At 41.4% G+C, this 27,148-nt stretch overlaps 1 protein-coding gene across 1 annotated transcript in view; it reads left to right on the top strand.

The window, feature by feature from the left end:
• SPON1 (spondin 1) overlaps window positions 1–27,148 on the top strand; it is a 301,240-nt gene that overhangs the window by 14,292 nt on the left and 259,800 nt on the right. The window contains exon 2 of the mRNA XM_043481615.1: window positions 6,632–6,738. Within this exon, the coding sequence (XP_043337550.1) occupies window positions 6,632–6,738 (107 nt within the window). The remainder of the gene's footprint in view (window positions 1–6,631; window positions 6,739–27,148) is intronic.

The raw sequence follows: 27,148 nt of genomic DNA, 5'->3' as shown, positions 1-27,148 counted from the left end.
TGTCTACTTTCACGAGAGTCCCTTGGACTGCAAGGAGATCCAACCAGTCCATCCTGAAGGAGATAAGTCCTGGGTGTTCATTGGAAGGACTGATGCTGAAGCTGAAACTCCAATACTTTGGCCACCTGATGTGAAGAGCTGACTCATTTGAAAAGACCCTGATTCTGGGAGGGATTGGGGGCAGGAGGAGAAGGGGACGATAGAGGATGAGATGGTTGGATGGTATCACTGACTCTGTGGACGTGGGTTTGGGTAAACTCCGGGAGTTTGTGATGGACAGGGAGGCCTGGCGTGCTGCGATTCATGGGGTTGCAAATAGTCAGACATGACTGAGCAACTGAACTGAACTGAAGACTGTTTGTGAGATAATCCCTGTTGTTGTAGGTAGTAGTAATTTGTTTATTTTTGACTGAAAGGTGCTGCTACAAATGATGCTACTATGAATATCTGGTAGGTGTCATTTGGTGCATACATGTCTGCATTTCTGTTGATTTAGGAGTGGCAGTACTGGGTCATAGGGAATGTATAAGCTCAGCTTCAGTAAATACTGCTGAACAGTTTTCCAGGGAAGATTGCTCATTTTCAGTTCATCAACTGAGAGTGAGTTCCAGTTAAGAACATTTGATACGTTAATCCTTTTAAGGTTAGTCAGTCTGGTGGACATGCAGTGGTATTTTACTGTGGATTTAATTTGTATTTCCCCATTGACAAATGAGGTTGAGTGCCTTTTTGTATGTTTATTGGCCATTTGGGTACCTTCTTTTGTGAACTTTCTGGAGAAGGAAATGGCAACCCCCCATTCCAGTATTCTTGTCTGGAGAATTCCATGAGCAGAAGAGTCTGATGGGCTACGGTCTATGCAGTCGCAAAGAGTTGGACACGACTGAGTGACTAACACTTTTTGTGAAGTACTAGTTCATGTGATTTGCCTATTTTTTTACTTTGGGCTGTCTAATTTTTTCTTATTGATCTTTGAGAGTTCTTTATATATTTCGGATAAAAGTTTCTGGTTAAATGTATTGCAAATAACTCCTTTCACACCATAGCTTACATTTTCTTATCAAAATTTTATCAAAAGACATTGTTTTCATTCCATTTACACATCTTCTTTATCATCAGTGTTTTTAGATGTTTTATTAAAAAAAAATTCCCATGCCAAGATCATTCATGTTTTATCTTATGCTACTTTCTAAAACCTTATTGTTTCACTTTTCACATTTAGCTCTACAATCTATGTGAAATTTTGTATGTGATGTGAGGTAAAGACCAAGATTCACCTTTTTATGCACTGTTATCCTGTTGTGTTAGTTGCTCCCTCATGTTTGACTGTTTCCTAATTGTCACTGAAAATATCTTATTCCCCCACTGCTCTGCAGTACACCCTTAATCATAAATCAAGTTTATACGTATTTGTGGAACTTTATCTGGACCTCAAACTATTCAATTGGCCTATTTTTCTTTCCCTGCTATAGTACACAGGCTTAATTTCTATAGTTGCATTGCCTCAATACCTGGTAGTATAAGTCATCCAACTTTGCCTTTCTTTCTCCAGGTTGCCTTATATATTCTTGGCCCTCTGCACATAAAAATTTTAGAATCAGCTTGTCAATATCACAAAATCATGCTGTGATTTTAATGTAAGTTGCACCAAATTTATAAATCAATTTGAGAAGAATTGACATCTTTACAACACTGAATCTACCAGTCCATGAATATCATTCAGTAAATAGAATTACATACCAACTCTGCTATTCACTGTGCTGGGCTAAGATGTGACTCTTACCTTTGAAGGACTTACAAATAGGTAAACAAATACTTGCGCACAAAATATTTAATATGGTCATCTCATCACTGATAATAGTAGCTAATATTTACTGTTATCTGCCAACAATGGTTTTAAGGACTTTCATGCATTATTTATGCTTCACATTGATATGTTGAGGTAAACACTGTCATTAGGCTCATTGTATCAGTCAGTTCAGTAGCTCAGTTGTGTCCGACTCTTTGTGACCCCATGGACTGTAGCACACCAGGCTTCCCTGTCCATCACCAATTCCCGGAGTTTACTCAAACTCATGTCCATTGAGTCAGTGATGCCATCCAACCATCTCATCCTCTGTCTTCCCCTTCTCCTCCCGCCTTCAATCTTTACCAGCATCAGGGTCTTTTCAAATGAGTCACTTCTTTGCATCAGGTGGCCAAAGTATTGAAGCTTCAGCTTCAGCATCAGTCCTTCCAATGAATATTCAGGGTTGATTTCCTTTAGGATTGACTGGTTTGATCTCTTTGCAGTCCAAGGGACTCTCAAGAGTCTTCTCCAACACCACAATAAAAAACACATCAGTTCTTCAGTGCTCAGCTTTCCTTATGGTCCAACTCTCAGATCCATACATGACTACTGGAAAAACCATAGCTTTGACAATGTGGACCTTTGTCAGCAAAGTAATGTCTCTGCTTTTTAATATGCTGTCTAGGTTGGTCATAGCTTTTCTTCCAAGGAGCAAGCATCTTTTAATTTCATGGCTGCAGTCACCATCCGCAGTGATTTTGGAGCCCAAGAAAATAAAGTCTGCACTGTTTCCATTATTTGCCCTTCTATTTGCTATGAAGTGATGGACCAGATGCCATGATGTTTGTCTTTTGAATGTTGAGTTTTAAGCCAACTTTTTCACTTTTCTCTTTCACTTTCATCAAGAGACTCCAGTTCCTCTCACTTTCTGCCATAAGGGTGGTGTTATTTACATATCTGAGGTTATTGATATTTCTCCTTGGCAATCTTGATTCCAGCTTATGCTTCATCCAGCCCGGCCTTTCACTTGATGTACTCTGCATATAAGTTAAATAAGCAGGGTGACAATATACAGCCTTGACATACTCCTTTCCCAATTTGAAACCAGTCCATTGTTCCATGTCTGGAATTTTAACAAGGTCCAAGGAAAAAGAGCACCCAGGTCTTGATTGGGCAGTCAAAGGAAACATTGCAGAAAAGATGAAAATTTAGCTGATTTCTAAAAACGTTTGCCAGGAATGAAGGAGGTGGAACATTCCAGGTGTATGAATAACCAAGTGGAAAAAAATAATACTGTAGGATGAAATGATATGGGTTTTCAGGAAACTGCCAGTGAGAGAGTCCCAGGACTGAAATGTGGTGTAGCAGGGAATGGAAATGTGGTTGGTGAAGCTTCCTGGAGAGGCAGAATCTGTGGGCTCGTCAGTCTATGGAGTTTGAGCTGCAGCCTGAAGTTACTGACTATGCAGCAGAGACTGAGTGTCTAGCTTAGGTTGGCTTCCTCAGAAGCAGATATTATTCATTTCTTAGGGTTCCCATGTTTAGTACCATAAACCGGTAGCTTAAAACAACAGAAATGTATTTGCTCACAGTTCTCAAGGCAAAAAGTCTGATCTCAAGACGTCAGAGTTGTTTCCCTTTGGAGGCTCCACAGAGTTCCTTCCACACCTCTCCTAGCCTCTGGTGGCAGTCCTTGCCATTCACTGGCCTGCAGGTGCCTCGCTCCCATCTCTGCTGCTGTCACCACCTGGCATTCTTCCCTGTGTGCTTCTGCGCCTCTTTGTCTAAGGACATTGGCCACAGGGGCTTGGACCAATGCACTTGGACTTCAGTTCAGTTCAATTGCTCAGTCGTGTCTGATTCTTTGCGACCCCATGAATCGCAGCACGCCAGGCTTCGCTGTCTGTCACCAACTCCCGGAGTTGACTCAAACTCATGCCCATCGAGTTGGTGATGCCATCCAGCCATCTCATCCTCTGTCACCTCCTTCTCCTCCTGCCCTCAATCCCTCCCAGCATCAGGGTCTTTTCCAATGAGTCAACTCTTCGCAGTTGTACTTAGGGCCATCTTAATCCAGTATTATGATCTCATCTTAACTAATTACATCTGCAAAGACCCTATTTCCAAAAAAGGTCACATTTCCAGGAACCTGGGGTTAGGACTTTAACATACATTTTAGGAGGACACAATTTAACCCAGAACAAACCCTCAGGGGAGGATTGGGGTGCAAGTGACTCTTAAAGGAAGTACTCCCAAGGGAAGTCAATAAGGCGGTTAGGGACCTGGGACAGAGGAGGAAGAAACCTCACCAGGCCATGAGCCCAGGTGAGCTCTGATCCTGCAGGGCCATTTAGAGGTGTCAGGTCCTCAGAATCATCACCTGATGAGGTGGGCCTTTCGTGTTAGGCAGAGAGACTCCAGTGACCTGAGTCTGGTCCTTCAGGAACGAGCCGCAGGTGCCAGCCTCTGGAAGCAAAGGCTCATCAGTACCAGGGCCTTTGTGCCATGGCACAAAGGAATTTGAGGTGATCTGGGCACAACCCCTTTTATGTCTGCCTCTTACTCTCTGCTCCCCTTCCTCCGGAAGTTTGAAGGCCCCCCACCCCAACCTAGATAACATCAGACTACTGTGGGGCTATCTGTCTATCCCTCAGAGACTCAGTTCTTCCTCTTGACATTAAAGTCATCAGTTTCTGGGTGCCATTGGTTAGCACCCCACATTTCTTGCTCTTCTCTACTTCATTATGTTTTTTTTCTCATCCTTCCTTCCTTCCTTTCTTTCTATCTGAACTTTTATAGACATTAGTAGCCAATCTTTGTAGTTATTGAGAAACCTAGGTTCCTTTCATCTTGTGGCTCCAATCCTTCTCCTGGGGCATCAGGGTCCTCTGCTGGATTCCCCTGCATGCAGCAGGCAGAGTTGGGAGAGGAAGGATGGAGAATCATGTAGAAAATCTGGAGGGGCCAGGCAAAAAGAGGCGTTCATCCTGTCTGTCCAGGTTTTCCACCAGCAGAACTGGGACATAAGCAGACCAAACTGCAAGGGAGGCTGGGAATATGTTCCAGCTGAGTGCCCACAAGAAATAGATGTGTTTTGCCACATCCTCAGTTTTCATTCCAATCCCAAAGAAAGACAATGCCAAAGAATGTTCAAACTACTGCACAATTGCACTCATCTCACATGCTGGTAAAGTAATGCTCTAAATTCTCCAAGCCAGGCTTCAACAATACGTGAACTATGAACTTCCAGATGTTCAAACTGAATTTAGAAAAGGCAGAGGAACCAGCGATCAAATTGCCAACATCTGTTGGATCATGGAAAAACCAAGAGAGTTCCAGAAAAACATCTACTTCTGCTTTATTGACTATGCCAAAGCCTTTGACTGTGTGGATCACTACAAACTGTGGAAAATTCTTAAAGAGATGGGAATACCAGACCACCTGATCTGCCTTTTGAGAAATCTATATGAAGATCAGGAAGCAACAGTTAGAAATGGACAGGGAACAACAGACTGGTTCCAAATAGGGAAAGGAGTATGTCAAGGCTGTATATTGTCACCCTGCTCATTTAACTTATATGTAGAGTACATCATGAGAAACCCTGGGCTGGATGAAGCACAAGCTGGAATCAAGATTGCTGGGAGAAATATCAATAACCTCAGATATGAAGATGACACCACCCTTATGGCAGAAAACGAAAAAGAACTAAAGAGCCTCTTGATGAAAGTGAAAGAGGAGAGTGAAAAAGGTGGCTTAAAGCTCAACATTCAGAAAACTAAGATCATGGCATCTGGTCCCATCACTTCATGGCAAATAGATGGGGAAACAGTGGAAATAGTGTCATACTTTATTTTTGGGGGGCTCCAAAATCACTGCGGATGGTGACTGCAGCCATGAAATTGAAAGACGCTTACTCCTTGGAAGGAAAGTTATGACCAACCTAGATAGCATATTAAAAAGCAGAGACATTACTTTGTCAACAAAGGTCCACATTGTCAAAGCTATGGTTTTTCCATTAGTCATGTATGGATCTGAGAGTTGGACCATAAAGAAAGCTGAGCACTGAAGAATTGATGCTTTTTTGAACTGTGGTGTTGGAGAAGACTCTTGAGAGTCCCTTGGACTGCAGGGAGATCTAACCAATCCATCCTAAAGGAAATCAGTCCTGAATATTCATTGGCAGGACTGATGCTTAAGCTGAAACTCCAATACTTTGGCCACCTGATGCAAAGAAGTGACTCATTTGAAAAGACCCTGATACTGAGGAAGATTGAAGGCGGGAGCAGAAGGGGACGACAGAGGATGAGATAGTTGGATGGCATCACCGACTGGACGGACATGAGTTTGAGTAAACTCTGGGAGTTGGTGATGTACAGGGAGGCCTGGCGTGCTGCAGCCCATGGGGTCGCAAAGAGTCAGACATGACTGAGTGACTGAACTGAACTGATAGGAGTTTATGCTGCAAGCACATGAGTCTCTCTTGGGCCAATCTGTGGAAGTATATAACATTAGATAACTGTCAAGACAAGTTGCTGACCATGTACTATTTTTATCAAATTGTGGTTACTAAGAGCATTCATCTCAGGCTTGTTTGATTCAACAATTCCCAAGTGAGATTGCAGTTCAGGTGTTTTTGCAGGTTCTGAAATGAGAGAGGGGGCTGGGTGGCAAGGGTGAAAGTTCATCACTCTACAAAATGAGCCTTTCCCACCATGAGCCCCTGCAGCAGGTCTGGGATGCTGATGGGGGCTCACATTTATCCATTTGACAAATGAAAGACAGCTGATTCTTGTGCTTATCATCTGCTTTCTTTTTTTTTTTTTTTTCTTCTTATCTCTGCAGTGACGCTTTCAGCTGCCCCTCCCTCCTATTTCAGAGGATTCACGTTAATCGCCCTCAAAGAGAACAGAGAGGGTGATAAGGAGGAAGACCATGCCGGGACCTTCCAGGTAAGAATGCTTCTGGGCTTACCCAGGGTCTTCCGTCGCTCTAGTAGGTAGATGCCAGGTGCAAGGTGGGTGTACCGCGGAGGCTGACGGAAAGGAGCAGGACAGGTATCTGAGCAGGCTTCTTGTGCAATTCCCTTGACCATTCCCATTGACATGGCCAGGGCCACGGACAGACCCATGACGGGGTGCGCAGCAGACGCCTCAAGTCTGCCTTAAGGCCGTGGGGCTTGGCCTCCAGGCAGGGCTTTTCTGGGGCTCATGGTGCCTGGGGCGGCAGACAGCCCAGTGTGCTGAGAACTTCCAGAACCCTGGCGAGGATCCGGCTGTTTTTCCTGTACAGCCGCTTCTCGATTGACTGGCAATTCTCAAGTGTAAACGGAACAAGAGCTTACAATGACCAGACTGGAGGGAGTTCAAAGCATAGGCGAAGGACTATTAAGAGAACGAAGAGATTGATTTATGAGAGAAGATTAAAAGAATTAAACATGCTTTGCTTGGCTAAATGAACAGGGCCGAGTTGAAGAGGTGGTAATGGTCTTTAAATGTCAGTCCTCGCAGAGCAACCTCCTCCAGGGGAGGCCTCATTTGACTTTGTACAAAAGGGCGCAGCAAGACGAAAGTGGGTCAGGAGAAGAAAGGGAATCTCGAAGGCCAGGGCCCTGACAGTGAGTCATATTTCACCGTGCAACGTTCTTCCAAGGGAAGCGGCAGGAACATCACCCCCTTTTCAGAGGCTTAGAAAGAGGCCAACGAGTTGTCAGAACACGTCCCAGAAGGACTGGGGCCATCCTAGGAGGAGGCCTGGCCAAATCTGCTGTAACCATTTCTCATCTCAAATTTCCATTGTTCTGGAATCCATTTTTATCTGGCATTTGCAAACTCAGAGGGGGAAAAAAAAATACTGAGGAAGAATACTTACACCCATGGCTGGCTGCTGGGGATTCTGGTACAAGTTGTGGATTCCACGGAGCACCCAAAATATCTTCCTTGTCCAAAGATATCTTTAACCCCTTCTGGGCAGGTTGTAATTTTGAATCCTGTGATTTAAAAAAAAACAGTGTCCGGTGTTTAGGAATCTGGGCTTGTGGCCGAGTGGGACCATTAATTCCATGCTCATTGTAATGTCCTTCTGTGGATCTAGATGGCAGGAACTGTCTTGGCATGTATCTGAAGGAATTACTCAGATACAGTCTGTATTTGTTGGGTACCCACCATATGCCAGGCACTTGGTTAAGTGCTTTACCTTATCTCAGTTTACTTTATCTTAGTTTAATTCTCACACCAACCAAGTAGATCCAAACTATTACACCTGTTTCACAGATCAGGAAATTGAAGCTTGAGAAATTAAATCCCTTGCCTAAAGGGCTAGTAAGTAGTAAGGTCAGGCTTCTCTATCACATGTCTGATTCCAGTGACTAAATGTCTTCCTTATAGTCCTGGACATGCTCCTGGCATAGGTATGTTTGGACAGTGCATCAGCAAGTTTGTCATTATAGAGAAAGGAAGATTCGTGCATGCATTCAGCCCATAAGAGCACTAAGATGTATCCCCTTGTTCTTGGAGGTGTGAATGATTTATCAGATTGGGGCAGCTGAGAGATCTAGGTACCTGAGTGTCAGGAGGGATCAAGTTCTAAGAAGGGAAAAGGAGGGGGACGTGGGAGATGGGAAATGTGATCTTAATATTTACTCAAACAAAATTGATCTGCTTTAAAATGATGCTTAGAAATATATTCCCCAAAAGAGTTGAAAGCAGAGACTTGAACAGGTATGTGTACACTCATGTTCATAGCATCAATATTAATGACAGCCAAAAGGCAGAAACAATCTAAATATCCATTGGTGGATGAATGAATAAACAAAATGTGTATACATACAGTGAAATATTATTCACCTTTAAAAAAGGACATTCTGACATATGCTATAACATGGATGACCCTTGAAGACATTATGCTAAATGAAATAAGTAGGCTCAAAATGACAGATACTGTCTGATGTCACTTATATGAGCTTCATCATCAGGTTTATAGAAACAGAAGGTAGAATGGTGGTTGCCAGGAGATGTGAGAGAAAGGGAAATAGGGAACTATTGATGAGCATGTGTGGAGTTTCAATTAGGGAAGATGAAAAATGTTCTGGAGATAGATGGTGTTGATGCTAGTATAACATATGAATGTACTTAATGCCATGAACTGTATACTTAAAAATGGTCAAAATGGTAAATTTTGTGTACATTCTGATACACATACACACTCTAAATAATGCCTGAGTTAGGCCAGTGGGGACATGGTTTCTTTCTTTGATGCTGTTTTAATTCAGCAAGTTGACAGTCTTCTCCAACTCACTGTTGTTTCTGCTTGGCTTAATCTTGGTCCTGGAAACCAATTGGTGAATACAGGGCCCTGCTCACATTGAGCAGTAAGTAAATGTCTGTTGAATGAATAAGTGAACAAATTATTCTTTCTACTAGTGCCCATAACTCATTCCAATTGGGGATTGTTTCAGAACTATCTCTCTATGTACCTATCTTTCCTTCTTCTCTTAGAGCTTCTGATATCCTTTCTTTATATCACAGTGGTTCTCAGAGTGTGATCTTTGGACCAGAAGCATCAGCATCATCTGGGAACTTGTTAGAAATAAAAAAATCTCAAGCCCCACTCAGACTTCCCGAATTAGAAGCTCTGAGGGTGGGGCCCCCGCAGCTTGTGTTTCGGCAAGCCTTCAGGGTGAGTCCAATGCAAACTTGAGTTTGAGAACTAATGTTGAAATGAGACAAGGATCCAGCCTGTCCAGCAAGAACTCCATCATCACATCAACAAATCTGTTGGGCCCATGATCAAAGTTAGAAACATATAGGAAAAATGCCTCACATACAATAATAATGCTTGCATGCCAGATACTGTTCTAAGTGGTTTACATTTTTTAACTGATTTAATCCTCAGAGTAACACCACAAGATAAGCATTATTATCCTATTTTTCACAGATGAGGAAATTGTGGCAACAGAGGGATTCCAGTAACTTTCTTAAGACCACTCAGCTCTAAGCAATAAAGCTGGGATTCAAACCTTGGTAAACGAGAGTCATAACTTTTTAACGGCAGTAGGCTCTATGTCAAGAGCTTTATATTCATTATCCTACTTAGCTCTCATAGCAACCCTGTGAAGTCAGGATTGTTGTACCCATTTTCTAGATGATGAAACCAAGTCTCTAAGGGACTAAGTAAATTGACCCAAGTAATCTAACATCTTAAGGGGGTGGGGAAGGGATCCTGTTTTAGAGGTTTTCTCACACTCATCTCCCCACCCCTGCCCTGCCCTTGTGCATTAAATGCACATTCACTTGGGTGCCCAGTATCTTGGAGGCAAGAGAGGGAGAATCATAGCTCATGTCCCATCTTGCCTCTCCTGCTTCAGACGTTGTGGTCTCTGTACATGCCCCCTTCCACTCTAGCATGAAAGTATTTTCTCTCTGGATCAAAGCTGTCATCTTGAAAGTCATTGATTTTTTTCATCAGCATTTACTGAGTGTCTCCTATGTGCCAGGCACTAAGGTAGGCACTGGGGATACAGCAGTGAGAAAAACAGACATCATCCTGCACTAATGGAGCTTAGAGTATCCTCCTTGTCACTGTGCTTTATATCAACAGGTGTGACAGGAAGTCAGCAAGTCATCAGTGGGAACATGAGTAGATGATCAGAAACTACAAATGCTGATATAATTTAATATATATACACATAGCAATTAACAAATATTTAGAAATACTTCTTTGTTAGCAGCCTCACTCCAAATATGACAGCTTTAAGGACTTAATATCAATGATGAAATCCTAATACCCTTTAAATCTGATGGAAATTACATTCTTAGTTATAAAAGTGACTCTAAGAGGTGGTGATTTTGCTTCTGAGTAAGGGTGAGAGCCCTTACTCGAGAGGACAGATTCACTAGGTACAAAAGAAACCTTCAAGCAAACTTTAAAGCCTCTTTAGACTTACAGGGAGAGGAAGGCTAAGGGTTACAGCGTCCCCACCTCCACCCTGGAGGCCGAGGCGAAGGGGGCGGGGCTGCTCCTCTGCTTCCAGCGGCGGCTGGTCCAGCGTGGCAGTTTTGGCACCGCCGAGGGTATCTGTCCCTGGCTGCCAGAAGGGAGAGACATGGGAGCCTCTTTGATGAGCTAGCTGGGTGTACTCACGGTTAATTGAAAGTGACAAGGAATGCGGCGGCTGGATTGCCTGTACAGAAGTCAACCCTTTAAATCGTGTTGCTCAAAGCAAGTTGCTTCCTGGAATGTTCATGGCCCAGCCAACTGCCCAGCAGTTTTTCCCTCCTCCTTCAGGTCTCTCTGCTCAGACGTCCCTTTCCCCGGGGGCGGCGCCCCATCACTCTCTTTGAAACTTCACTCCCCCTTCTATCCCTGGCTGAATCCCCTATCCCTCTCCACTACTTACTTGTTTTCCCTTGCCTTTCTTGCCACCCGATGTACCATCTATTTTACTCGTTGACTTGAGTATCAGCTGCCCCCTTCCACTAAGCTGTGAGCCCCACTAGGCAGGGATTTTTACCTGTCTTGTTTGCTGCTGTACCCCCAGCATCTCATCCTGAGCACCTCACAGAGTGGGCACTTCAATTTGACAGAATTTTAAGTGCCATATTTGTACTAAAATTCAAGCTGCTAATTTGTAACATCATTGCTTTAGTTTAAAGTCCTATATGCATCAACTAGTTTATGGAATAGCCTGCCAGTCAAAGGAAGAAAGCCTCATTTTAAAGAGGAATGTTTGCTTAAAATTCTTTATCAACACCATACAAACAAGTATCTTCTGATAATTATTTCATATTCTTAATCACCTGTTTATAAAATGTTTTCATCATCTCTTTATTAACAATAAATATTTATTAGTGCCTGATGAGTTCTGAGCCACATAAGAAGCTCAATGAGTATTCAACACACTTTTCTGAAAATAAAATGCTATTGCAAGCCTGTTTTTAGGAATTTTCTCTTAGTTTATAGAAAAATGTCCTCTTGTTACACTCACCTAAGCTTAATTGTGACCCTTATAAGATTAGAATTTTTCAATCACTATTCACTGCTATAAATAATGGAGAAAAATTATTTTCTTGAATAAAAATTTTTTTTTTCCTTATTTGATATTGGTTTACTAGACGAGACCCCAGAAGTGCAAAGAATATGGGCATTTTTATGTTTTTGATGTATATTTCAAAGGTGATTTCTGCCTCTCAGCCTCACCCAAATTTTCACTCAACACTCTCTTCAACAACCTGAATTTGAACATTACATCAGAGTAGCCATAGCCACTGATGTGAAGAGAAAGATATATTCCCGCATCAGGATTGGGCATGACAGGGTTTGGGCAGCTCAAACTGCAAGACCAAATCTAGCAAGATGAAAAGCTAATGGAGGAACACAGCAAGCTACCTGCTTAGATCCAAGTAACCTATTATAGATGTATGAGAAGAGTGATTTGGATTTATGGAAGCACATTAGACAAACAACAAATGTATCTTAGGGATTTTAGTTGCCCATAAGTTCAGAATGAGTCGTTCATGAGATAGGATCTCAGGCTGTTATCACAGGAGCATGAACAGGGGAGTTAGATTGTCTGACAGGATTCTTAATCTGTCCTCAGAGAGCCCGCAATATTCTTTCTTTTCCTGTAGAGTATACCTTTCTGGTGAATGAATATTACCATATGAAATATGCAGTGCTTTCCTTCATTTGTTTATTCAAATATTTCCATAGCATGCATAGCACTCTACTTTTCCTTCACTGTGGTTATTACAGCTTACGTATTTGTAAGATTATTTGTTTAATATGGCTCTGTCCCACCAAATTGTAGGGATGACCATATCTAGTTTGTTCACTAGTGTATGTCTTTCACTAGCACTGTGCCTGGCACATGATGGACACTCAATAAATATTAGGTGAGATGAACTAATAAAAGCACTGAGTACCAGCTATGTAAACAGCAACTTACTAGGCTCTGAGCATATTGAGATGAATAATTAAGGCCTGGTGCATGGTGTTAATTAGGAGGTCAGGATCTCCAGTAGAACTTCTCAACCCTGGTAGGCTAGGTACACTCTTAGAGCACAGGGAGAGTCTAGATATTTGTTTCCTTGGATACAGGGGTGGTCTCATCTGTCTACTCTAGGGAAGTGCTATAATTTCTTTCCTGTAACATAAAGAGAATTACACAGAAAGAACTATATTGCACATACTATTATAATTGCCGCATGTGTGCAAATAAGAAAACAATAATTGGTAGGAAGCAAGGAGTGAGTGCTAATTTGGGAGAAGAGAAAGGATATTTATAGAGACGGAAACTTTTTTTAATTGAAATACAGTTGATTTATTATGTGTTAGTTTCAGGTGTACGGCAACATGATTCAGATATATATATTCTTTCTCAGATTCATTTCCACTGTAGGTTATTACAAGATATCAAATATAGTTCCCTGTGCTATATCTGTATTTTATATATAGTAGTGTGTATCTATTAATTCCAAACTCTTAATTTCTCCCTCCCTCTTTTTTCCTTTGGTAACCATAAGGTTTTTTCTATGTCTATTAAAGTCTGTTTCTGTTTTGTAAATAAGTTCATTTGCATTATTTATTTTGATTCCACATGTAAGTGTCATCATATGATATTTGTCTTTGAGTTACCTCACTTAGGATGGTAATCTCTAGGTCCATCCATGGTGCCGCAAATCCATTATTTTATTCTTTTTTATGGCTGAATAATATTCATGTGTCTGTGTGTGCATACCACATATTCTTTCTTTATACATTCATCTCTTGATGGATGCTTAGGTTGCCTCCATATCATGGCTATTATAAATAGTGCTGCTATGAATATGGAGGTGCATTTTTTAAAAATTAGAGTTTCCATCTTTTTCAGATATATGCCCAGGCGTGGGATTGCAGGATCATATGTTAACTCTGTTTTTAGTTTTTTAGGGAACCTCCCTACTGTTCTCCATAGTGACTGCACCAATTTACTTTCCCACCAATAGTGTAGAATTGTTCTCTTTTCTCCACATCCTCGCCAGTATTTGTTATTTGTAGACATTTTGATGATGGCCATTCTGACTGGTGTGAGGTGATACCTCATTGTAGTTTTGATTTCCATTTCTCTAATAATTAGTGATGTTGAGCATCTTTTCATATGCCTCTTGGCCATGTCTGTGTCTTCTGTCTTCTTGAGATGGTAACTTTTGAGTTGTCTCTTTGGGTGGTTGAAATTTGCAGGTGGACAAGGGGTGAACACAAGGGGTTTGTGTGAAAACCACTCTACTTTTTCCCTTTTTTTTTTTTTTTTAAGTTTAGACCATGTTTCATGTTTATTACTTTCCAACACTAAATTTTGTTTTAGAAAATTCATATGAAGAAACAATAAGTGCTAGACATTTGTTATATTTAAAATACTTAATTTTTGGTTGTAGTGAACAATATTTCATTCCTGCCCTCAACTAGTTTAAAGAAGAAAAGCACCTAACCAAATGTAGAACTCAGTACATACTTAGAACTTATAATTTAGTATAAGGGAATTAGATACAATGTACAACATAAATACATATGTGTTAGGTAAAAAGTGTAATGGGGAAAATAAAACTATTGGAATGGATAGATGCCATTTAAAATGGTGGCTAGGGTGAGATACTAAGAAGAATTGCATTTGGGTAAAGACCCTAATTGTTGACAGAACACTCTTTCCTCTGTTTTAAAACTTGCTCTACTTTAGTCTTTCCCTGTAGCTACTTTCACAAGTATATACAGCCCAGTGAAGGCACAGTAAATGTTTTATTGAATGAATGAATGAACAAACCAGAGGATAGATGACATGGTATACTGGCCCCTTCCCTTCAGGAACTCACTGGGTGTAAAATGCCTCTGTGAACTGTGATCCTAAAAAAAAAAAAAAAGCCATCAAAAGGACATATTTGAAAAACAATGTCATGACCTCTTCTTCAGCACGTGGTTTTTCTTTTTTCAAATCTATTTAAAATCATTTGTAAGAAAGATGAGAAGCAGTGTGGCATGTGAGTGACTGGGTCAGATATTGGTCCTTAGGCTGCCATAGCCCTGGTCCCTGATCCCTGATACCAGAAAGGACAAAGGGTAATTTCCTTCTAAATGGGCAAGCCCTGAGTCTGGGAACCTGACCTGATCAGAACTTGAACATCATTCCTTTCAACAGAGCACACCCTTGTTTTGTGATGGAAAATATAGAAATGATAAATACAGAGCATAAAGAAGCTAAATAAGATAAAATAAGTTATTTATAAAATAAAGATAAAATATTTATATAAGATAAAATAAACCATTTTATAATCTAGAGATAACCATAGCATTTGGTATATTTCCTTCCAGATTTTAAGTGTGCACACACACCCATGTAAGTATCAGCTCTCCTCTTTCTACAGGTGGCCACTTAGAATTTGACAGTATCAGAAGTGGGCACGCAGTTTATTAATGACAGTAAGAAGCATAGCTATTTTTAGGCTCATCTTCCTCCTCCAGAAGGACCACGTATCTCATTATTCTTCCAATTCTAGCTTCCCTTTTTTATTTAGAATGTATAGTGGGTATCTGCAAAGGTCATGGGTTTGGGGGTTTGCAGGAAGGAAGTGAAGTCACTCAGTCGTGTCCGACTCTCTGTGACCCCATGGACTGTAGCCTACGAGGCTCCTCCATCTATGGGATTTTCCAGGCAAGAGTACTGGAGTGGGTTGCCATTTCCTTCTCCAGGAGATCTTCCCAACCCAGGGACTGAACCCGGGTCTCCCACATTGTAGGCAGACGCTTTACCGTCTGAGCCACCAGGGAAGTTTGCAGACCCAGCGAAGTTTGCAGGGGGTTTGCAGACCCAGGCTCAAATTCTGCCTCTACCAGCTTAGTAAAGAAGTCAACTTAATTTCTCTGAACCTCAGTTCCTTCTTAGGGCTTCCTTTGTGACTCAGATGATAAAGAATCTGCCTGCAATGCAGGGGACCTGGATTTGATCCCTGGGTCAGGAAGATCCCCTGCGGAAGGGAATGGCAACCCACTCGAGTATTCTTGCCTGGAGAAGTCTATGAACAGAGGTGCCCAGTGAACTCCAGTCCATGGGGTCACAAAGCGTCAGATACGACTGGGCGACTAGCACTTTCACTTTTCTCACTTAGTTCCTCTGTCTTTAAAATAGGCCTGATAAAGATTGTTTTGAGTATCAGATGAGGTAAGTTATGTGTGAAATGCCCAACACAGTGCCTGGACTTCATCAGCGTCTCTTCCTTCTGAGCCAGCAGCCTAGAGCCCTTTCTATGTGTCTGTGTCTGGTGAATCACAAACTCTACCCCGCTGTAGATGTGGCAGACGTCTCACCCCAGGTATAACTCACCAGCTGTCTGTGCGCCTCTACCAAATTAGGGGAGAGACAGCCTTCTTTAATTCTGTCTTCACTGTAACATGATTGGCTATAACGTAAAATGGAAAATTCCAGTGGGCACGTAAAATGGAAAATTCCAGTGGGCACATAATACTCAGTAAATAAAAACAAAATTCTGTTCCATGTGGGTGCTAGCAGTTTGGCTGGGCTTTGTGACCTACTCCCATGCTCACTGAAAGTGGGGTTCAAATTGTACCTTGACAAATGCTCTACACCTCCAGGAATGAGCAGATGGAGGAAACCATAAATGTCCCCTCCGGGTACCAACATGTCTGGTGCTTCATTTACTTGCGTTCTCTTCTTCCAGGCTATAAGTTTCATGGGAACAGGGACTGTCTTGTCTGTTTCACAACTGCATCACCAGTGTTGGGTGCAGCGTCTGCCACCCAGCAGGTGCTCAGTAAATATTTGTCACAAAAATAAATAACTGTATTAATTTCCTGTCAGTCTCAGACCCATCCCATGAGGTAGGCACTATTATCATCCCCATGTTACAGGCAAGGTAACACGGAGCGAATTAGAAATGTGACAAAAGGCACGGAGCCAGTAGATGGCTATGAGCAAGGATCAAAACACCTGTGGTCCATGCCATTTTCTCTATTCAGCATCTCTTGTAGCTCCAGAGCAGAAATGTATGAGAGACAGACATACATTGACTACTTGGTTCCCTAAAATCCCTTCTGGGTCATTCCAGGGCTCACACCAGGTTTATTATCTCACAGATCCTCAACCTCCAGGTTTCAGCCCTTCACATGCCATTGCCTCTGTTTCCTGATACTTATGTCTTACTTTCATCCCATCTAGATTCTGTGCCCCCTACCCCATCTCTGAGCTCTCAGATACTTGGTATATCTCCCTTTTTTTTTTTTTTAAAAAAAAAGGTGTGTAATTTTTTTACAATATTATGTTAGTTTCTATTGTCAACATGAATCAGCCATATGTATACATATATACCCTCCCTCTTGAACCTCCCATCACCCCCCAATTTCACCCCTTTAGATCATCACGGAGCACTGAGCTGAGCTTCCCGTGCTGTAGAGCCAGTTCCCACTGGCTAGCTATTTTCCGCACAGTAATGTATATACTACTCCCTCAATTTGTCCCACCTTTTCCTTCCCCCACTGTGTCCACATGGGTGTTCTCTATGTCTCTATTCCTGCCCTGCAAGTAGGTTCATCAGTACCATTTTTCTAGATTCTATGTATATACATATTAATATACATTTGTTTTTTTAACTCTAGTTCTTTGCACACTTTATAGCCCTGATGTGTTAAATCCCTGTTCCCCTGCAAGATTCTGCAAAGAGGCAGGAAGCTGGAAGCTGGGCTGCAGCCATCTCTGTATTCCCACGGCCTCACCAAGGCTTGGCACCCTGGCCAGCTGATAAATGTTTTCCAAATTGACGGATGACTGCTGCTAGAATTTCTGGCCCTACCTCTTGTTTGCTGGCATTAGTTGGTCTCATGCTTTCTTGCATGGGAACTAGCATTGTTTCCACATCTATTTTTCTGAAGCTCTGAAAATCATTTGCAAATACATGACAGAATTGTTTAGCAGACAATAGATAATGTTTATTGCCCCCAAAGCACTTTTATCATGTGCATATTAAGTAGCTTAAAAATATCAGTAAGTCACTGTGTGGCCTTGCAGTCCTCTCATCTTTTGAATGAGAATGATGACCCTTCCTTCCAGATCTAACTACTTTATAGAATAGATCTTAATTCTGGTTTTACAAACCTGTAAACCATCTGTTTGCTTTTCAAAACAGTTACATCCAAAGAGCAGATGGATCATAATTTATTTATACAATAGCCTATTGTAGCATGCTTAGGTAAATTTTTAAAATATTACTGGTAATTTTTATGAAGAAAACCTTTTCATTTACTTATTTGCAACAAATATTTACTACACCTATTATGTTCAAGGCATTTTCTGGGCCGTGAGAATATAGCTGTGACAAAACAGACAAAAATCCCTCCCCTTATGGACGTTGTGTTTCTAGGTTTCCCATCATTTCCTTGGGATAGAGTCCCAAGTTTCTCTATCAAATAGTTTTTTGGCTCTCAATATGTATTAGAATATCACTTTTTATCACAGCTGATCATGTGGGAACTTGAAGAGAAGTCTAGCTCAGAGCTTCCTTTTAGAGAGAATATGTTACCTTCGCCAAGTAACTTTGTCTGGTTTTTCCCCTTGGACACAAAACAGTCCCTCCAGTTGACTCCCAACTGATATCTAATGTCCCCTAGTCCTTCTTTCATTTGGAGGAAGCCAAGGTGTTGAAAAAGTTCCCATCTGTATACCATGTGGTTTCTGTACCCCAACTTGCACATCCCCTTCTTGTGCAATTCTGTGCATGTGCTCACACGTGCACTCAGTCATATCCAACTCTTTGTGACTCCATGGACTGTAGCCCATCAGGCTCCTCTGTCCATGCAATCTTCCAGAATTCTGGAAATACTGGGGTGGGTTGCCATTCCCTTTTCCAGGGGATCTTCCCAACCCAGTGTTCAAACCCACATCTCTTGCCTCTCCTGCGTTAGCAGGCGGATTCTTTACCACTGTGTCACCTGGGAAGCCCTCTTGTGCAATTACCTTCTTTTAGTCAAGGTCAAGACCTTAGAATGTTGTCTTGATAAATTGATTATTCAACATGTTCCATCTCTTCAGCATTTCAAGATCCTTCAAATTGGGAGGGGGGATCAGGATGGGGAACACATGTAAGTCCATGGCTGATTCATGTCAATGTATGGCAAAAACCACTACAATATTGTAAAGTAATTAGCCTCCAACTAATAAAGGGAAAAAAAAAAGGTCCTTCCAATTTGGCATCCTTTATCCAACGTATTTCATCACTGTCCTCACAGCCTATGTCTCTGCAGATTAAATGAGGCTGTACTCTCAAGTAAGCCAGCCGTGCACACTTCAGGGGCTGTGTATTTCCTCTTCCCTCTGCCCAGGATACTCTTCCCCCAGAGAGCCATAACTCCTACCACTTTGCTTCTTTCAGGTTCCTGTTGAAACCTGATTTTTATCAGAGTCCAGTTCCAACCATATTTTATTAAAACAATACTCTCATCACTGTTAATCCCATTTACCCAGTTTGGTTTTCTTCTTTTGACTGATCACCACTTGACATGGTTGGTATGGGCTTGCTGGTGTGTTAGCTATTTTCCCTCACTGCAACGTCAAATTCACAAGAGTAGGAACATTGCTTTGTTCAGCACGTGTCTGTTCGGCTCTATCACAGTGTCTGGTATATAGAAGGCAATAAATACTGTCAATTTCTTAAGTGTGCTTTTTTGTGAGGGGCTACACTGGGTCTTTGCTGCTTTGTGCAAGCTTTCTCTTAGTTGCAGCAAGCAGGGGTACTCTCTAGTTGCGGTGTGTGGGCTTCTCATTGCGGTGGCTTCTCTTGTTGCAGAAACCAGGCTCTAGGGCTCCCAGGCTTCAACAGCTGTGGCACATGGGCTTAGTTGTCCCACAGCGTGTGGAACCTTCCAGGACCAGGGATCGAACCCATGTCACCTGCATTGGTAGGTGGATTCTTAACCACTGGATTGCCAGGGAAGCCCAAGTGTGCCTTTTAGAATTCAGCTCTAAAACCAGTTGCTCTTTTTGACAGTGAAATGACACTGACTCTGTGTAAGGACAAGTATTCTGGCCCCCACTCAGTAATTTTCCTTCCTAAAGTCAGCTTCAAAGACATCCCGGGCTTCTTCACATGTTCTCGTATGAGGATGCCTGCTCATGCTCATCTCCTGGCCTTTTTCCTAAGCCACCTGGACTTGTGCAACTGTCTTTCTGGATCCTAAAAGAGGACTTTGTCTGAGTCCCAGTTTAATTTTGCCATTTTAGTGGCAACATAACCACTCCATCTCTCACTGAACTGCGTAAGCTTGGGTCACTTAATTTACCCTTGCCTGTTAGTTTGGAATAATACTAATTCAAAGACTTATAATGATTAGATAAGGATTTCCAGTTTCTGCTGTGACGTGTGAAGAGCTTAGAAATCACTGCTCCTGTACTCACATACACACAAAAAAACTGAAAAACTGAAAACAACTCTAATTAGATCCATCAGTGATTTGAGGTCACAAGGCAAACTGCCCTTCCTCACCCCCAAACTGGAGAGATGAGAAACACTGAGAATCACAGCTTAATAGGAATAGAATCTGCTAGAAACCGTAACTGATCAGAATACTCACACAGTAACTTATGAGTAGCTACAGGCTGAACGCTGAGTGTGGACAAACCTGATAGTCAGACTCCGAGGAGCTCAGTGTTAGGGGGTCACCACACATTTGTGAATTTTACCTCCAGGAGTCCCACCAGGTTCTCACAGTGAAGATCAGAAAAATCCTCTCCAGTTTCAGGTAGAAGGAGTGGAGAAAATAACCTTTTCGTAATATATCTAGATCATTCATCTTAACAAAGATCTTTCCTTAAGGGAAACTACTTTACCTGAGCCTTATCTAACCTGAGGGAAGGGCAGTTAGTCAACTCCAGCCCCTCTAGCCTTCTTGTCTCATATAAAGGGAATTTTAAAAAAAAGATCAAGAAACTCTTCTAAAGATCACATCCCAGAGACTATGGTTGGATAAAAAGCCTGAGATTTAATAAGATTCTAGACTACTTCCCCTTCCCAACCCTTTTCCATCACACCAACGGGACTTTGGTGTAAATCAAGGCACAAACTCTGTTTAAGGAATTTCTAGGAAAAAACAAAGATAATAGGGGAGACAAAAATCAAGTCACTGGAGGAGATTGACATCCACACCACACCAAACATTAAGCACACAGCCTAACTCATATGTGGCCAGATAAACATAAATCCTCACCACTAAAGGCCTATTTGCCCCAGTTCCTATTACCCTATGGATCATGTCTGGCTTTCAACAAAAAAATTACAAGGCATGCTAAAAGCCAAGAAAAAAAAAAACAGCCTGAAGAGACAAAAGCAAGCATTAGAGCCAGACTTGGATATGACAGATTTTGAAATTACCAGACTAGGTTTAAAATAACTATGATTAATATGCTAAGGACTCTAATAAAAAGTGGGCAACATGCAAGAACAAATGGTAATGTAAGCAAAGAGTTTGAAATTCTAAGAAAGAATCCAAAGGAAATGCTAGAAATGAAAAACATTGTAACAGATATGAATAATGCCTTTGATGAGCTCACCAGGAGATTGGACATGGCCAAGGAAAGCATCAGTGAGCTTGAAGATTTCTCAGTAGAGACTTGCAAACTAAAATGTAAAGAGAAACAGAAAGAATGAAAAAATCAGAACAGAATATCTAAAAACTGTGGGACAATGCTCAAAGGTATAACATACATGTGATAGTAATACCAGACAAAGAGAAAGAAGTAGAAGAAATATTTGAAGATCAGATGAAATAATAAAAAAGACATCAAAGTTAGTAGCTGGCTCATACTGAATGATCAATAAATGATAGGCATTGTAGCTACCACTGTCATCATTGTCATCATATAATCAGTTGATATATCAAAATACCAGAAGAGAAAGGAACAGTTTGGATCAAAGGCAACTTTTTAAAGAGGACATGGTTTAATCAGGGATAGGAGGGATATTTCTTCATTTGAAACAGGACAAAGGCAAGGGAAACTGGTGAAAATACAGAACAGTTATGAACAAGAAATGAAAGTAAGAGTTCACATAGGATGCTCTCCATATAATTGACTTTAACAGAAGTATTGAGAAAATGAAATGATGTACAGTGGTGGTTTTCAAATTGTAGTGAACATAAGAATTTCCTAGGTTCTTGTTTATAATGAATCTCTCTGGGCCCCCACCAGAGAATTTGCTTCTATGCGTCTAAATGAATGAGGAGTTGGAGCAGAGAACCTAAGTAAATTTGAAAGAGGTATTCCACAGACCACCTTTTAATAAATATATAAGCATATTGATTGTAACCTGGCCTGAAATGTGCTCAACAGATGTTTAGTAGGCAGAGGCAAGCTCACCTGCAAAGGGGCAAAGACAAGACTGAGGAGTGAGGAGATGGAAGAGGCTGGGAACAAGTGGAGGAAGAATGTGGTAGAAAGTCCATGAGGGATGGACACAAGGATTACCTCGCAACAGGGAGACCCCATTTAGAAAACACACATTTCTAGGAAGAACTTTCAGACTAGATTTGTAACTCTCTCCATCAACTCTTGAGAGTCTGGTTACAGGATTCAATGAGCAGATGGTGTGATTTCCCCAAGGGTGCAAACCCTGGGGTTACAATGGAAGGTGGGAACAGGCATCCAGCCATGAGGAGAGGCAACCAGGGTACCATTGAAAAGGCTGGTCAAGGTCCAGGCTGGGGAGGCGGCAGTGCCTCCAATAACTCCACACCCCATAACTCTTCCAACACTTCCTCATTTCTCTGCCCCCACTTCGGAACCAAGGATCTCAAGACAGTTGTGCCTGCACATGTTTTTCCCATGTCTTCATTGTCCATTCACTTCTCAGCCTCCACCAGGATGCATTTAGTCATATTATCCACCAAAATGACTCTTGGCAGTCCTTCAGTGATCTCCATTTGTCAGTAGACTCTTCTCCTCTATCACTTCCTTACACATCCTTCTCCATCAGAGAGGGCTCACCACTCCTTGTTTCCTAAAGCATTCTCCTTTCATGTCTTTCTGGTCTTATGTCTTTTCCTTTCTGACTGTTGTTGTGCCTTTATCTGCTTCTCCCTTCTATCTGACCTCTGGATCTCTGATTCTCAAGTTTGGCACTATTGACACTGGGGTCAGATAATTGTTGTGGACAGTTGTGCTGTGCATTGAAGAGTGTTTAGCAGCATCCCTGGCTTTTACCCACCAGAGGCCTGTGGCAACCCCTCCCCAAATGAACTGTGACAATCAAAAATGTTACCAGACTTTCTCAAATGTTCCCTGTGTATGTGTGTGTTTATTAGTCGCTCAGTTGTGTCTGACTCTTTGTGACCTCATGGACTGTAGCCCACCAGGCTCCTCTGTTCATGGAATTCTGCAGGCAAGCATACTGGAGTGGGTAGCCATTCCCTTCTCCAAGGGGTCTTCCTGACCCAGGGATTGAACCCAGGTCTCCTGCATTGCAGGCAGATTCTTTACTGTCTGAACCATCAGGGAAGTCCTAGGGGATAAAATAGCCCTGAATGAGACACACTGCCCAACGTTGCACCATTCAAGCTCAGTCCTATGACCCTTTTTGTCCATTCTCTACACCCAGACTCATCTATTGCTATGGCTCTAAGTGCCACCTCATGATAATGACGCTCATGTGTGCTTCACTTAAACATTTGTTGTGCACATCCATGTTCTAAATCTTAGGCTACAGATAGCAGATAAATTCAGACTACAGCTTTTCAAATTAACATGGATTTCAATCCCTGTTCTACTCTTGCTACCTGTGTGATTTTAGCCCTCTTAGCTTCCATTTCTTTGTCTGAAATAATAAAGAGCTCAAACCTGTAAAGGCAATCAGAGTCCTTGGCACATAGTCTGTTCTTAAGCATTAGTTATCATAACTTTCATAGTCATTACCACTACACCTTGAGATTATGGACACTGGGCTTCTGAAGTGCAAAGGAAGGTCCTATTTGCCTTGTTAGGTAATACTGTGTTGAGAGTTCACTTCTAGAGCCTAAGAGACCCAGGTTCAAAGCCTGATACCACATCTCCACTCTGTGGCCCCTTTAAACCTGTTTTTTTCCTCCTTGTAAAATGAAAGAATAATAGTACCTACTTCATTGGGTAACTCAAATAAGGTAATTCTAGGAAAAGGTTGTAACATGATGTCTAATACATGGAGACTTAATATTAGCAGTTATTAGCAATTATTATTGGGGCCTTCCCTGGTGGCTGAGTTAGTAAAGAATCTGTCTGCAATGCAGGAGACCCGGGTTTGATCCCTGGGTCAGGAAGATCCCATGGAGAAGAGAATGGCAACCCACTCCAGTATTCTTGCCTGGAGAATTCTATGGACAGAGGAGCCTGGCAGGCTACAGTCCATGGGGTCTCAAAGAGTTGGACATGACTGAGTGACTAATACACACACACACACACACACACACACAGCAATTATTATTAGGTTAGCATAGGAGAAGCTAATCTTTAAATGAATCTCAGAGCCTGTGGAAATAGGATAGCCCAGGCAGAGGGGAGAGCATGATCAAAGGATTGGAGGCATGAAAAAGAGTGCTGTGATCTGGGAATGGCAAGGAATTCCAGGATGCACTCCAGTATTCTTGCCTGGAGAATCCCAGGGACGGGGGAGGCTGGTAGGCTGCTGTCTATGGGGTCGCACAGAGTCGGACACGACTGAGGCGACTTAGCAGCAGCAGAGCATAGGATGGGGCATGAGATGAAAATGATGAAAGGCAGAATCTAAATCCCCTTCCATGCCAGTTTACGATTACAGACCTATCTGTGTACCAAACACGAACAAAAATATGTCTGTTGGCAACAGAGAAGGATATGGAAGAGTTTTAGACTAGGGAAACAAATCTTAGTTAAATTTGCATTGGCAAACCCTTATCAATCTAGAAGAGTTTGGAGAAGGTAAAATCAGGTATAGGAAAGCTGGTTAGGAGCTTGTGGCAAGAACCCTGGTGAGAGATTGAGGCCCACCCATCAAGAGATGAATGTCTCAGACATTATAGAGAAGGGTGGCCAGAGTTCTTGACCTCTTGAATTCAGGAACAAAGGAAGGGCTGTGTAGGACTCTAAGGCTTTATGCTTGGCCCCAGGTGTTGATGGCCAATGTGTTGAGCCCTTCACTCTCCATCTACTGCCCTCTCCTCTTTTCTCTCTCCTCTTGTTACTGAACTGAACTTGCTTCTGCTCACCTAATATACAGCAGAGTCAATCTAATCTCACTGGGTATTGAGATACCAGGGTAGTATTGAGATAACAGGGTGATGTTTCAGGAATCTTAATCATCAATCTGTGGTTCCAACCAATCTGGGGTCTATGTACTGACAGTCAACATCTTCTACCTGGGTCTTAGTTTCTGCAAAACAACTCAAAGATATGGATCAGATTGTTATGTATGTTCTTGAAGGAGGAACTGGGAGTCCTGTGATTCTGTTTTATTACTGAACTATAGTTTCTTTTTTTATATACATTTTTAAGTTGAACTGTAGCTGATTTTACCATGTTATATTAGTTTCAGGTATACAGCAAAGTGATTCAAATATATACACATAATGGAAAAGAATCTAAAAAAGAATATACATATATATTCTCATATACCTTTATGCCTATATATAATTGTATATGTTCCTTTTGAGATTCTTTTCTATTATATACTGTTACAAAATACTGACTATAGTTCTCTGTGCTATACAGTACTCATTGTTTGTCTATTTTATATATATTAATGTGCTAAGTTGCTTCAGTCATGTCTGATTCTTTGTGACCCCATGGACTGTAGCCTGCCAGGTTCCTCTGTCCATGGAACTTTCCAAGCAAGAATACTGGAGTGGGTTGCCATGCCCTCCTCCAGGGGATCTTCCCAGCCCAGGTATTGAACCCATGTCTTTTATGTCCTCCGCACTGGCAGGTGGGTTCTTTACCACTAGCACCACCTGGGTGTGTATGTTAATCCCAAACTCCTAATTTATCCTTCTCCCTGCTTCCCCCTCTGGTAACTATAGTTTGTTTTTTTTTTAAACCTATATTTGTGAGTCTGTTTCTGCTTAATAAGTGCATTTGTATAATTTTTTTTTTAGATTCCACATATAAGTAAAATGATATGATACTTGTCTTTTTCTGGCTTATTTCACTTAGTATGATAATCTCTAGGTCCATCCATGTTGCTGTGAATGTTATTTCATTCTTTTTATGACTGAGTAATAGTCCATTGTATATATGTACCACATCTTCTTTATCCATTCCTCTATCAATGGACATTTAGGTTGCTTCCATAGGTCCTGGCTATTGTAAATAGTGTTACAATGAACATTTGGGTGCATGTATCTTTTTGGATTATGGTTTTCTCTGGGTATGTGCTCAGGAATGGGATTTCTGGATCATATCATGCAGTAGTTATATTTTTAGTTTTTTAAGGAACCTCCAGATGGTTCTCCATAGTGGCTGTACCAATTCACATTGCCACTAACAATGTAGAAGTGTTCCCTTTTCTCCACACTCTCTCCAGCATTCATAATTTGTAGATTTTTGATGTTGAGCATCTTTTCATGTGCCTATTGGCCATCTGTATGTCTTCTTTGGATAAATGTCTGTTTAGGTCTTCTGCTCATTTTTTAATTGGGCTGTTCAGTTTTTTGACTTTGAACTGTATGAGTTGTTTATATATTTTGAAAATTAAGCCCTTGTGGGTTGCATTGTTTGCAAATATTGTCTTCCATTTTATAGGTTGTCTTTCATTTTGTTTATGGTTTCTGTTGCTATGCAGAAGCTTTTAAGTTTAATTAGGTCCCATTTGTTTCTTTTTGTTTTTGTTGCCATTACTCTAGGAGATGGGTCCAAAAAAATATTGCTGTGATTTATGTCAGAGTGTTCTGCCTATGTTTCCTCTAGGAGTTTTATAGTATCCAGTCTTACATTTAGGCCTTTAATCCATTTTGACTTTATTTTTGTTATTTTAATGTTTATTTTTGTTATGGTGTTAGAAAATGTTCTAATTTTATTCTTTTACATATAGCTGTCTAGTTTTTCCTGCATCACTTATTGAAGAGACTATTTTTTCTTCATTTTATTCAGTATGTTCTTGCCTCCTTTGTTACAAATTAATTGATCATAAGTGCACAGGTTTATTTCCATACTTTCTGTCCTATTTCATTGATCTCTGTGTCTGTTTTTGTGCCAGTACCTTACTGTTTTAATTAGCATAGCTTTGTATTATAGTATGAAGTCAGGATATGTGGTTCCTTCAGCTCCACTCTTCCTTCTCAAGATTGTTTTGGCTATTTGATGTCTTTTGTGTTCCCATACAAATTTTAAAA

Source organism: Cervus canadensis, chromosome 11, assembly GCF_019320065.1.
Source record: "Cervus canadensis isolate Bull #8, Minnesota chromosome 11, ASM1932006v1, whole genome shotgun sequence".
Lineage (NCBI taxonomy): Eukaryota > Metazoa > Chordata > Mammalia > Artiodactyla > Cervidae > Cervus > Cervus canadensis.
The sequence above is the reverse complement of the archived record's forward strand: the minus strand, read 5'-3'. Positions and strand labels throughout refer to the sequence as shown.